This window comes from Kogia breviceps, chromosome 5 (genome assembly GCF_026419965.1).
Source record: "Kogia breviceps isolate mKogBre1 chromosome 5, mKogBre1 haplotype 1, whole genome shotgun sequence".
NCBI lineage: Eukaryota > Metazoa > Chordata > Mammalia > Artiodactyla > Physeteridae > Kogia > Kogia breviceps.
The window spans coordinates 90,795,248-90,807,875 of NC_081314.1; the positions used below are offsets into that span (position 1 = coordinate 90,795,248).

At 37.6% G+C, this 12,628-nt stretch overlaps 1 protein-coding gene across 13 annotated transcripts in view; it reads left to right on the forward strand.

The window, feature by feature from the left end:
- SPICE1 (spindle and centriole associated protein 1) overlaps positions 1-12,628 on the forward strand; it is a 91,107-nt gene that overhangs the window by 57,024 nt on the left and 21,455 nt on the right. For all 13 annotated transcript variants that reach the window (XM_067034625.1, XM_059063863.2, XM_067034627.1 and 10 more), the window contains 3 exons: positions 803-945; positions 1,441-1,578; positions 1,931-2,196. In XM_067034625.1, coding sequence (XP_066890726.1) covers positions 803-945; positions 1,441-1,578; positions 1,931-2,196 — 547 coding nt within the window. The remainder of the gene's footprint in view (positions 1-802; positions 946-1,440; positions 1,579-1,930; positions 2,197-12,628) is intronic.

Sequence of the window (12,628 nt, forward strand, 5' to 3'; positions counted from 1 at the left end):
GTTTTGGTTTTAAATCTCTGTAGATTTGCCTATTTGGATATTTCCTCTATATAGAATCATGCAGTATGTGATATTTTGTGTCTGGGGTCTGTCACATGTTTTTAAGATTTATCCATATTGTAACATGTTAGCACTTCATTCTTTTTATGGCTGAATAATATTCTTTTGTGTGGATAGAGCACATTTTACTTATCCATTCATCAGCTGGTGGACATTTGGGTTGTTTCCACTTTTAGACCCTCTACCTCTTTTAAATATTAGTCTAGTTGGGGAATAGACAAAGAAATCAGACAACTGGAGATTGAAAAATCAGCTTTATCAGTCAGTGATAAAGATGATTACAGCAAAAGGCTTATCTCTCTCACCCCCTACACTGTAGCTTTTCTTCTCATTCCCTCTTCCCGCCTCCCTGAAACACAGGGGCAGAGTCTGCTCCAGTCACTTTACTTGAGTGATGAGCAGAGACTGTGCTCTGAGGACAAGCTCCTTCATAGAAACCATGTACTTTGTCTAGAGAAAGAGAGAGGAGGACATAACCTATAGAACAAAACTTCAGAAAGGGCAAATCACTCCTGGTTTAGGAGCCAACGTAGCTAGGAAACTGGGAGGGAGATGGAATGATTCCTTCTAACACCGAGAAGACTGGCATTTTAGATTTTTATCTTATAAGTTAAAGCAAAACGTATTTCTCTTTGATTATGAATTATTAAAAGTTTCTTCAAATCAAACGTGTAAACAGTTGAACAAGTTAAATGATAGTACTTATTAATTCTAATATAGCTTGTTGTCTCATAATTTGTAGGTTTCTCCACCAAATAAAGGAAGATAATTCTGAGTTAATTAATAAACTATGGACTGATATTCAGGAGAAAGTAGCAACACAATCACAAATAACAACCTCTTCAGGAACTCCATCATCTGCTTCTCCATCAGGAGAACAAAAAGGTTTGGTTCCTGACCGTATTAGTTCTCCCAGAGTAGTAGCTTACTTTATTATGTTCTTTCTTTTTTTTTTTTTACATCTTTATTGGAGTATAACTGTTTTACGATGGTGTGTTAGTTTCTGCTGTATAACAAAGTGAATCAGCTATACGTATACATATATCCCCATATCTCCTCTCTCTTGCATCTGCCTCCCACCCTCCCTATCCCACCCCTCTAGGTGGTCACAAAGCACTGAGCTGATCTCCCTGTGCTAAGCGACTGCTTCCCACTAGCTATCTGTTTTACATTTGGTAGTGTATATATGTCCATGCCACTCTCTCACTTCATCACAGCTATGTTCTTTCTTAAGCACAGTAATTTTTTAAAGGAATGTTACTTGAGTTTTGACTGTCTTAGCCTGGTTGAGTAAATACTCATTGACCTGTCAATTGACATGCTTAAAATTTTTTTGTTATTGTTCACTTGAGATATTCTTGGAAAACTTCTCCCTTTTAGCTGCTCTGAATGCTACCAATGCTGTTAAGAGAATACATACAAGGCTTCAACTCGAAGAATCTACTGAGACTCTAGACTCAAGCTATGTAGTGAGACAAGTGCTGAACTCAAGGAAGCAAAAACAGCTGCTAAATAAAGGTTCAGTCTCTTAATTGACAAAGTGGGTTATTAAACATGTAACTTGACACAGCTATCTTAGTTTATTAGTGCATGTCTTTTCCCTTAAACTCATCCAGTTGGATCCTACTAAGTAAGAGTTTGTTGAATGGTAGCCAGGCAATGCTTCCTTTTATTCCATGTAACTCTAGAAGGATGGTTCTCATCCATTCATTACAGATAGTGTAAATCTGGTTCAAACAGTATAGATTCTTTATGAGAAAATGATGATAACTTCGATTAAAAACCTTTTATAAATTGTGAACAACAGTCAAACGTTTTTCTAGTGTAATTTTTCCCAGTCTTAACATAGAATGACTTCTGTCATTATCAGTGAAAAGAAAACCAGATTTGCGTGCTCCTTCCAAACAGAAGAATAGCATGTTATCAGCCAGCACAGCCTCCACAGACTTACCGAATAGCAGTAACCCCAGCCTAGATGTCCTCAAACACATGATACATGAAGTGGAACATGAAATGGAAGAATATGAGCGGTGGACAGGACGCGAGGTCCGGGGGCTCCAGAACAGTCAGGGTCTCACCGGCTTCACCCTGTCGCTCGTGAGCTCCCTCTGTCGCCTGGTTCGGTACCTTAAAGAGGTGAGGTTATTAGAGTCTTCTCTTCTGCCAGACTAATGGCAGAAATGGGTAGGTTTTTCCCCCCTCTACACTTGAATTACCAAATAAAGTATAGTCAAATTTGAATAGCTTTGTTTAAAATACCTCAGCTTTAGATTATCTGTAGTAAAGGTTTATCCTCTTAATTTTCCTCTACATCCTGATACAGATACATCAGATAAGTGATGTTGATTTTAATATGAGCTTTAGGAAAATATAATTAGTTAGGTAAATCTGCTATAAATAAAATTATATCTTGTGCTAATACTTAATATTACTGTTTGGCAGTTACAGATTAATTAGAACTACTAAACATGTCCTCATTCTACTGCTTTTCTCTGCTTGCTATTCCCACTTCAGTTCAGTTTGGAGAGTGGTATGCCTGTAATCTGTAGACACAGATTAGGGAAATTCTTCATATTATTTGTATCACTGGTAACTTGGGCTTTGCTTCAGTGTTTGAAGTGGGAGACATTTTATTGTTGTAAAAATAATTTATAAGACAAGCAAGAATTGTATCTTTAATTCATTTGTGAATAATAATCAGTCCTCAGAATGCTGTGGGATTAGAAATGGTTATGTATTATACCTTTTTAAAAAACCTATTTAGGGCTTCCCTGGTGGCGCAGTGGTTGAGAATCCGCCTGCCGATGCAGGAGACACGGGTTCGTGCCCTGGTCCGGGAAGATCCCACATGCCGCGGAGCAACTAAGCCCGTGAGCCATGGCCGCTAGGCCTGCGCGTCCGGAGCCTGTGCTCCGCAATGGGAGAGGCCACAACAGTGAGAGGCCCGCATACCGCAAAAAAAAAAAAAAAAAAAAAAAAAAACCTATTTAAACTGTTATTTATTTTTTATATATTTAAATTTGTTAAGCACATATGACCAAAAACTATTTAAGGAAATTTTATCATTTAAAAAAAGTTGATTCACCACCCTAATTTACACGTATCAATTTCTCTGGAGATGTCTTCCTAAATTTGCTTTTTAAAAAATTAATTAATTAAAATGTTTACTTCTGGTTTTTATATATATGTTTTTATTTTTTATGTTGGAGTATATTTGATTTACAATGTTATGTTAGTTTCAGGTGTACAGAAAAGTGATTTAGTTATACATATGTCTATTCTTTTTCAGAGTCTTTTCCCATATAGTTTATTACAGAGTGTTGAATAGAGTTCCCTGTGCTATGCAGCAGGTCCTTGTTGATTATCTATTTTATATATAGTAGTGTGTATATGTTAATCCCAACTTCCTAATTTATCCCTAGCCTCCCCCACCCCAACAACCTTTCCCCTTTGGTAACCATAGTTTGTTTTCTAAGTCTGCTAGTCTGTTTCTGTTTTATAAATAAGTTCATGTGCTATACAGTAGGTCCTTGTTGGTTATCTATTTTATATAGCAGTGTGTATATGTTAATCCCAACCTCCTAATTTATCCCTAGCCCCCCACCCCCGCCAACCTTTCCCCTTTGGTAACCATAGTTTGTTTTCTAAGTCTGCTAGTCTGTTTCTGTTTTGTAAATAAGTTCATTTGTATCATTTTTTTAGATTCCACTATAAGTGCTATCATATGATATTTGTCTTTCTCTGTCTGACTTACCTCACTTAGTATGATAATGTCTAGGTCCATCCATGTTGCTGCAAATGACATTATTTCATTCTTTTTTTATGGCTGAGTAATAATCCACTGTATATATATACCACATCTTCTTTATCCATTCATCTGTCGATGAACATTTAGGTTGCTTCTGTGTCCTGGCTATTGTAAATAGTGCTGCAGTGAACATTGGGTTGCATGTATCTTTTCAAAGTATGGTTTTCTCTGGATATATGCCCAGGAATGGGTTTGCTGGATCATCTGGTGGCTCTATTTTTAGTTTTTTAAAGAACCTCCATACTGTTCTCTGTAGTGGCCATACCAATTTACATTCCCACCAACAGTGTAGGAGGGTTCACTTTTCTCCACACCCTTTACAGTATTTATTGTTTGTAGTCTTTTTGATGATGGCCGTTCTGATAAGTGTGAGGTGGTACCTCATTATAGTTTTGATTTACATTTCTCTAATAATTAGTGATGTTGAGCATCTTGTGCTTTTTGGCCATCTGTATGTCTTCTATGGAGAAATGTCTCTTTAGGTCTTCTGCCCATTTTCTGATTGGGTTGTTTGTTTTTTTGATATTGACCTGCATGAGCTGTTTATATAATACATTTTGGAGATCAGTCCCTTGTTGGTCACATCATTTGCAAATATTTTCTCCCATTCAGAGGGTTGTCTTTTTGTTTTGCTTGTGGTTTTCTTTGCTGTGCAAAAGCTTTTAAGTTTAATTAGATCCCATTTGTTTGTTTTTATTTTCATTACTCTAGGAGGTGGATCCAAAAAGATATTGCTGTGAGTTATGTCAAATACTGTTCCGCCTACGTTTTCCTCTAAGAGTTTTATAGTATCCGGTCTTACATTTAGGTCTCTAATCGATTTTGAATTTATTTTTGTGTATGGTGTTAGGGAATGTTCTAATTTCATTCTTTTACATGTAGCTGTCCAGTTTTCCCAGCACCACTTATTGAAGAGACTGTCCTTTCTCTACTGTATAATCTTGCTTTCTTTGTCATAGATTGATTGACCATGGGTGGGTGGGTATATTTCTGGGCTTTCTATCCTGTTCCATTGATCTATAAGTCTATCTTTGTGCCAGTACCATACTGTTTTGATTACTGTAGCTTTATAGTTGTAGTCTGAAGTCAGGGAGCCTGATTCCTCAAGCTCCATTTTTATTTCTCAGGATTGCTTTAGCTATTCAGGGTCTTTTGTGTTTCCATGCAAACTTTAAGATTTTTTTTTGTTCTAGATCTGCAAAAAATGCCATTGGTAATTTGATAGGGATTGCATTGAATCGGTAGATTACCTTGGGTAGTATAGTCGTTTTGACAATATTGATTCTTCCAACTCAAGAACATGGTATATCTTTTTATCTGTTTGTGTCATCTTTGATTTCTTTCATCAGCATCATATAGTTTTAGGAGTACAGGTCTTTTGCTTAGGTAGGTTTATTACTAGGTATTTTATTCTTTTTGATATGATAGTAAATGGGATCATTTCCTTAATTTCTCTTGCTGATTTTTTGTTGTTAGTGTATAGAAATGCAACAGATTTCTGTATTAATTTTGTATTCTGCAACTTTACCGAATTCATTGATTCCTCTAGTAGTTTTCTGGTAGCATCTTTAGGATTTTTTTATGGGCCATGCGAAGAACCATAAATATTACTTACTCTGCAGGCAAAGGGAAATCCTTGACCTCTCCTCAACAAAGGAATGACACATATAGATTAACATACTGAACCTACCCGGGTTCTGCATGGTGGACTCATTGTAGGAGAGCAGAGCTCCCACTGTTCTTTCCTCACATCATTGCAAGGAATAATGGTTCTCCTTTCTCTGAGAAAAAGTAAGGAGTGAAAACTACCTCCACCTTCATTAGGTCCAGAAGCTCCACCTGGGGAAGAACTTTTCACTAAATGTAATCACTGATTTCCACTGGACTGCTGATGAGATCTTTGTTAAGTGAAACATATTTCCTCAATTCTTACACCTGAGCATATCTTCTCTCCCTATTATTTTACCTAGAAGCAATACAATGTCCAAAGATATGCAGTTCTAGCAGGAGTGATAGTTCACACGTTCTCAAGCAGGACACCTTTTGGAGTGATTCAGAAATTACAGTCACAGGCCTGTAACAAAGAGAAATGGATATGGTAGCTCTATGAAAACAATAATGCATCATGCAAGTAAACATTATTACCAGGAGTTCAATACCAAATATGTGTAAACTAGGACAAGCACCTGCACTAAACTGCTTCTCATCACTTGGCCCATTGAGTCTCTATGTGTAAGCAAGTATCAGAAAAAGATGTTTGGCACTGCCATGACAATAAATCTATCAAAGTTGGAAGCATTGAACTCCATGAATTATTTCCCAAAATACAAACCTCAAGCTGGAAAGAGTTGTATTCACCTGAGGCATTTCTGTGAAAATAAATTAAATATTACATAAAAGAGACAATGGACATAATCAGTGTCTAGATTGATACAGGATTTTTAATGACTTTCAGAAGACACTTATGATATGCAAAATTGCATTCTCTTCTTGTTTGTAATTATTATACTGAAATATATTGAGCAAACCCTTTGATGTAAATATTGAAGCAGCTATTTACTTTTTAACACAGTAGTGCAAGGTCATTTCTCCAAAGTGGGGGGAAAATTAAAACTACATGAGAGAGTAGCTCTGGAATGTCACACTGATGTTAAGGTTACTATTTAGATTAAAATATCAGTTTCAATGACTATGGAAAAAATTGAAAAGCATTTTTCCCATTTAAACTTATCAGACAGATAATACCAAAATAGGGACACGATTTTCCCCTTGGCTCTGGTTAGTCTTGTATGTAGAAAATGTATGGATAATTTTTCAAGCTTATCAGGGCCTATAGACATACTGACTACATTGTTCTGCAGGGCACAGATCCTACTGGCTTGAGGATATACTGCAGAAGCCTATCAGCTAGATGAATGTACCTCTCATGTTTTTGTTTGCTGGTTGAGTACATAGATCAAAAAGGTGGCATGTCTTTTATAAAAAAATATCTTTATTGAAGTATAATTGCTTTACAGTGGTGTGTTAGTTTCTGCTGTATAACACAGTGAATCAGCTATATGTATACATATATCCCCATATCTCCTCTCTCTTGCATCTCCCTCCCACCCCTCTAGGTGGACACAAAGCACCGATCTGATCTCCCTGTGCTATGGCTGCTTCCCACTAGCTATCTATTTTACATTTGGTAGTGTGTATATGTCCATGCCACTCTCGTGTTTGTGGTTTTTACAGTTTTTTTCTCGTAGTTGATTTCTAATCTCATAGTGTTGTGGTTAGAAAAGATGCTTGATATATTTTCAGTTTTCTTAGATTATTGAGGCTTTCTTTATGGCCCATGATATGATCTATCCTGAAGCATGTTCTGCGTGTACTTGAGAAGAATGTGTATTCTGCTGCTTTCGGGTGGAATGTTCTATAAATATCAATTAAGTACATTTGGTATAATGTGCAATTTAAGGCCTGTGTTTCCTCATTGACTTTCTGTCTGGATGATCTGTCCACTGATGTAAGTGAAGTGTTAAAGTCCCCCACTCTTATTGTGTTACTGTAGATTTCTCCTTTTATGGCTGTTAGCATTGCCTTATATACTGAGGTGCTCCTATGCTGGGTGCATGTATATTTACAATTGTTATATCTTCTTGGATTGCTCCCTTGATCATTATGTAGTGTCCTTCTTTGTCTCTGGTAACAGTCTTTATTTTAAAGTCTATTTTGTCTGATATGAGTATTGCTACTACAGCTTTGTTTTAATTTCCACTTGCATGGAATATCTTTCAGTCTGTATGTGTCCCTAGGTCTGAAGTGGGTCTGTTTTAGACAGTATATATATGGGTCTTGTTTCTGTATCCATTCAGCCAGTCTGTGTCTTTTGGTTGGAGCCTTTAATCCATTTACATTTAAGATAATTACCAATATGTATTTTCTTATTGCCATTTTGTTAATTATTTTGGGATTGTTTTCATAGGTCTTTTTTCTTCCCTTCCTCTTTTGTTCTCTTTTCTTGTGATTTGATTATCTTTAATGTTGTATTTGGATTCCTTTTCCTTTTTTGTCTGTATATGTATTGTAGATTTTTGGTTTGTGGTTATCATGAGGTTTTGATATAGCAGTCTCTATATATACAATATTGTTTTAAGTTGCTGGTCTCTTAATTTCAAATGCATTTCCAATATCCTGCATTTGTACTGTCCTCATGATTGTTGATTTTGATATCATATTTGTGTATGGATGATTTCCTACCTTTACTGTATGTTTGCCTTTACCAGTTAATTTTCCCACTTTTAATTTTCTCTTTTCTTGTCATGGGCTTTTCTTTTCCCCCTAGAGAAGTTCCTTTAGCATTTGTTGTAAAGCTGGTTTGGTGGTGCTGAATTCTTTTAACTTTTGCTCGTCTGTAAACCTTTTGATTTCTCCATTGAATTGGAATGAGAGCCTTGCTGGGTAGAGTATTCTTGGTGGTAGGTTTTTCCCTTTTATCACTTTAAGTATATCTTGCCACTCCCTTCTGGCCTCAGAGTTTGCTGAAAAATCAGCTGATAACCTTATGGGGATTCCCTTGTATGTTATTTGTTGCTTTTCCCTTGTTGCTTTTAATATTTTCTCTGTCTTTAATTTTTGTCAATTTGATTAACAACTTATTGACCAGCGATGTATTAATACATCTTTTGTTACCTGAACGTTATTGACCAGAGATGTATCAGTACGTTTTTAGAAAGTGATACAATTAATATCACCGTGTGAAGTTGTTAGGGCTTAAAATTGATCAAGGGTTCATTATACAACTTGCGATTGTCATTACCATTCACGTTTTGCTCCATTAGGTTTTTGTTCCAACCTTGTGTAAATTATAAATGCAAGTTTATTATCATAAAATCTTCAAAAATTATGCATCATGAAATTTTGAGTGAAGAATTTTTCAGTGAATTTTATGCAGATACTTTCTCTGATTGTTCTAGTGACATATATACTAGTGTCTCAGAAGATGATAGTTCTTCAGAATATAGTTCTGATTCAGAAGATGTGAATGTTAGACCAACAAAAAGACAAAAAGCCTTAGTGATTGATTCTGATACAGAAAGTGAAAATGAAACTCACAGTGCTGGAGAATGCTTCTTTGCTTCTACAGAAGAGTGGGTTGAAGGCAACATTTCACAAAAATTAGAAGACTTTACGGGTGTGTCAGCTGTAACTATTGAATGTAATAACCCACAAAGTGTTAGTGAAATAGCAGAATTAATTTTTGGTAACGACTTTTTCAAGTTGGTTGCTTTTCAAACAAAGTTGTATCACCAACAGAATGAAAAATCGTATAAAAAGTATTATAAGACTTTAAAAATCATATAAAAAGTATTATAAGGCTTTAAAATGGACTGATGTAAGTAAGCAATAGTGACATGAAGAAGTTTCTTGGATTAATAATTTTGATGGAACAAATAAGAAAGTCACACTGGAAAGAATATTGGTCGACTGATCCCTTACTTGAAACACCTATCTTTCCAAAGATTATGACGAGAAGAAGGTTCAAACAAATAATGACATTTCTTCACTTTAACGATAACTTGGAAACTCCATGTCCTGCAGACAGAATTTCAAAAGTTAAATCTCTTTTGGATTATTTTCTACAAAAATTTCAATCGATCTATGTACCCAAACAAGAGCAATCGTTTGAGGAGGCAAAGATAAAGTGGAGAGGACAACTCAGATTCAAAACGTATAATCCCAGAAAACTTACAAAATATTGAATTTTGGTCAGCATGGTTAGTGAAAGTGAAACTGGATATACATGCAGCATTCAGATTTACGGGGGTGAAGGAAAGAAACTACAAGAAACAATATTATTGGTCCTATAACCTTATCTTGGTTCATGGCACTACATCTACAAAGACAGTTATTACAGCTGTGTCCACATCTGAAATCTTGTTGAGAAATAAAACCAGAGTTTGTGGGACTATAAGAGAGAATCGTGGTCTATTAAACCAATTAAAGGAGAAATCTAAAAATCTACAGAGGGGAGAAGTGATTCTTCTTATATGGAAAGACGAGGCTAGTTCACATGGTGACAACTATTCATGACGCCTCAATAGCATCTACAGGAAAATAAGACAGGAGGACTGGCTATCAGATAACTAAGCCCACTTGTATATAGAGTATAATAAATATATGAAAGGAGTTGATTGATCTGATCAAATCTGTCAAACTTCAGTGTCCTCTGGAAAACTCGAAAATGGTATAAGAAACTGGGTTTCTTTTGAGTAATTGCGGTTTATTCAATGTGTTTAAAATTTATTGTAGCCTTAATGCACAGAATAAAATGACTTACAAGTAATTTTTATTAGCTTGAGAATGGGTAACTGACCATTCTGGTGAACGTAGTGGCAATCCCGCACCTGGTCCTTCATGTGGAGTTTCTAAAAGAGTCCCCTGCAAAGATCCACCTTGTCAACTATCAGGTAAAATAAAAACATATTCTAGAGGAAATAATACCCACAGGACTAAAAAAAAGTGCCACCAGAAAGTGTAGCATCTGCTCTTTCAGGGGAAAGCACAGTGAAACACAGTATGTTTGTAATAGATGTTCTGTTCCCCTGCACAGAGGTGCCTGCTATACTGCCTATCGCACTCTAACAAAATATTAGAATGCTTTAGTAAGACATGTACAAAGTTTCAAGTAAATACATTAAGTGCAAAAAAAAAGTTGTCAATATTTACTTAAATGCTAGTAGTGTTTCCATATTCACTTACATAACAAATTGCCGGCCACCAGCGTTAGTTTCTGCAAAAATCCCCTGGTCAGTAATGTGTTAATATGTATCTTGGCAGGTTCCTCCTTGCATTTATCCTGTATGAGACTCTCTGCGCTTCCTGAACTTGGATGACTGTTTCCTTTCCCATGTTAGGGAAGTTTTCGGCTATTATCTCTTCACATATTTTCTCAGGCCCTTTCTGACTCTCTTCTCCTTCTGGGACTCCTAAAATGCAAATGTTGGTGCATTTAATGTTGTCCCAGAAGTCTCTTAGGCTGTCCCCATTCTTTTCATTCTTTTTTCTTTATTCTGTTCTGCGGCAGTGATTTCCACCATTCTGTCTTCCAGCTCACTTATCCATTCTTCTGCCTCATTTATTGTGCTGTGAATTCCTTCTAGTGTATTTTTCATTTCAGTTATTGCATTGTTTATCTCTTTGTTTGTTCTTTATATCTTCTAGCTCTTAAACATTCCTTATATCTTCTCGATCTGTGCATCTATTCTTTTTCTGAGATCTTGGATCATCTTTACTATCATTACTCTGAATTCTTTTTCAGGTAGACTTCCTATCTCCACTCACTTAGTTGTTCTTCTGGGGTTTTATGTTGTTCCTTTGTCTGGAACATATACCTCTGTTGTCTCATTTTGTCTAACTTTCTGTGTTTGTGGTCCCACAGGCACAGGATTATGGTTTGTCTTGCTTCTTGTGTCTGTCTCCTGGTAGATGAAGCTGATCTAAGAGGCTTGTGCAGGCTTTCTGGTGGGAGGGACTGGTGCTGCCCACTGGTGGGTGGAGCTGGTTCTTGTCTCTCTCATGGACAGGGCCATGTCAAGGGGTGTGTTTAGAGGTGGCTGTGGGCTCAGGAAGACTTTAAGCAGCCTGTCTGCTGATGGATCGGACTGTGTTCCTGCCCTATGGGTTGTTTGGCCTGAGGCGTCCCATCACTGGAGCCTTTAGACTGTTGGGTGGGGCCAGGTCTTGGCATCAAAATGGCAGCCTCCAGGACAGCTCACGCCAATGATTAGCCAGTACCTCTGCCACCAGTGTCCTTGTCCTTGTCCCCGCAGTGAGGCACAGCCACCCCCCACCTCCCCAGGAGACCCTCCAAGACCAGCAGGTAGGTCTGGCACAGGCTCCTCTGCAGTCACTGCTTTTTCCCCTGGGTCCTGGTATACACGAGACCTTGTATGTACCCTCCAAGAGTGGCGTTTCTGTTTCCCTCAGTCCTGTGGAGTTCCTGTGATCAAGCCCCCCTGGTTTTCAAAGCCACATGCTCTGGGGGTTCCTCCTCCCAGTGCCAGACCTCCAGACCAGGGAGCCTGACCTGGGCCCAGAACTCTCACTCCTGTGGGAGAACTATTTTCCAGTTTGTGGGTTGCCCATCGGCAGGTATAGGATCTGACTGTGTCGTGAATGTGCCCCTCCTACCATCTCGTGGATTCTTATTTATCTTTGGAAGTAGAAGATCATTTTTGGTAGGTTCCAGTCGTTTTTTGTCAATGGTTGTTTAGTAGTTAGCTGTGATTTTGGTGTTTTCGTGAGGGGAGGGGGGCTCAGGTCCTTCTACTCCACCATTTTGTAGAGATCTATCTAAATTTGCTTTTTATTTTTTATTTTTTTATTTTTTTAATTTTTTTTTTTTTATTTTATTTTTGCGGTATGCGGGCCTCTCACTGTTGTGGCCTCTCCCGTTGCGGAGCACAGGCTCCGGACGCGCAGGCCCAGCGGCCATGGCTCACGGGCTCAGCCGCTCCGCGGCATGTGGGATCCTCCCGGACCAGGGCACGAACCCGCGTCTCCTACATCGGCAGGCGGACTCTCAACCACTGCGCCACCAGGGAAGCCCTAAATTTGCTTTTTAAAGATTTATTATACTGTCAGACTTGTGATAGTCTTAAAATTCTACCCAGAAGTTAGGAATCTCTAGGAATGTACTTTTGGCTCTCTGAATGTATTACAGGCTTAGAAGCATGTACTTTTTAATCACTTGCTTTACAAAGCTAAATCATTTAA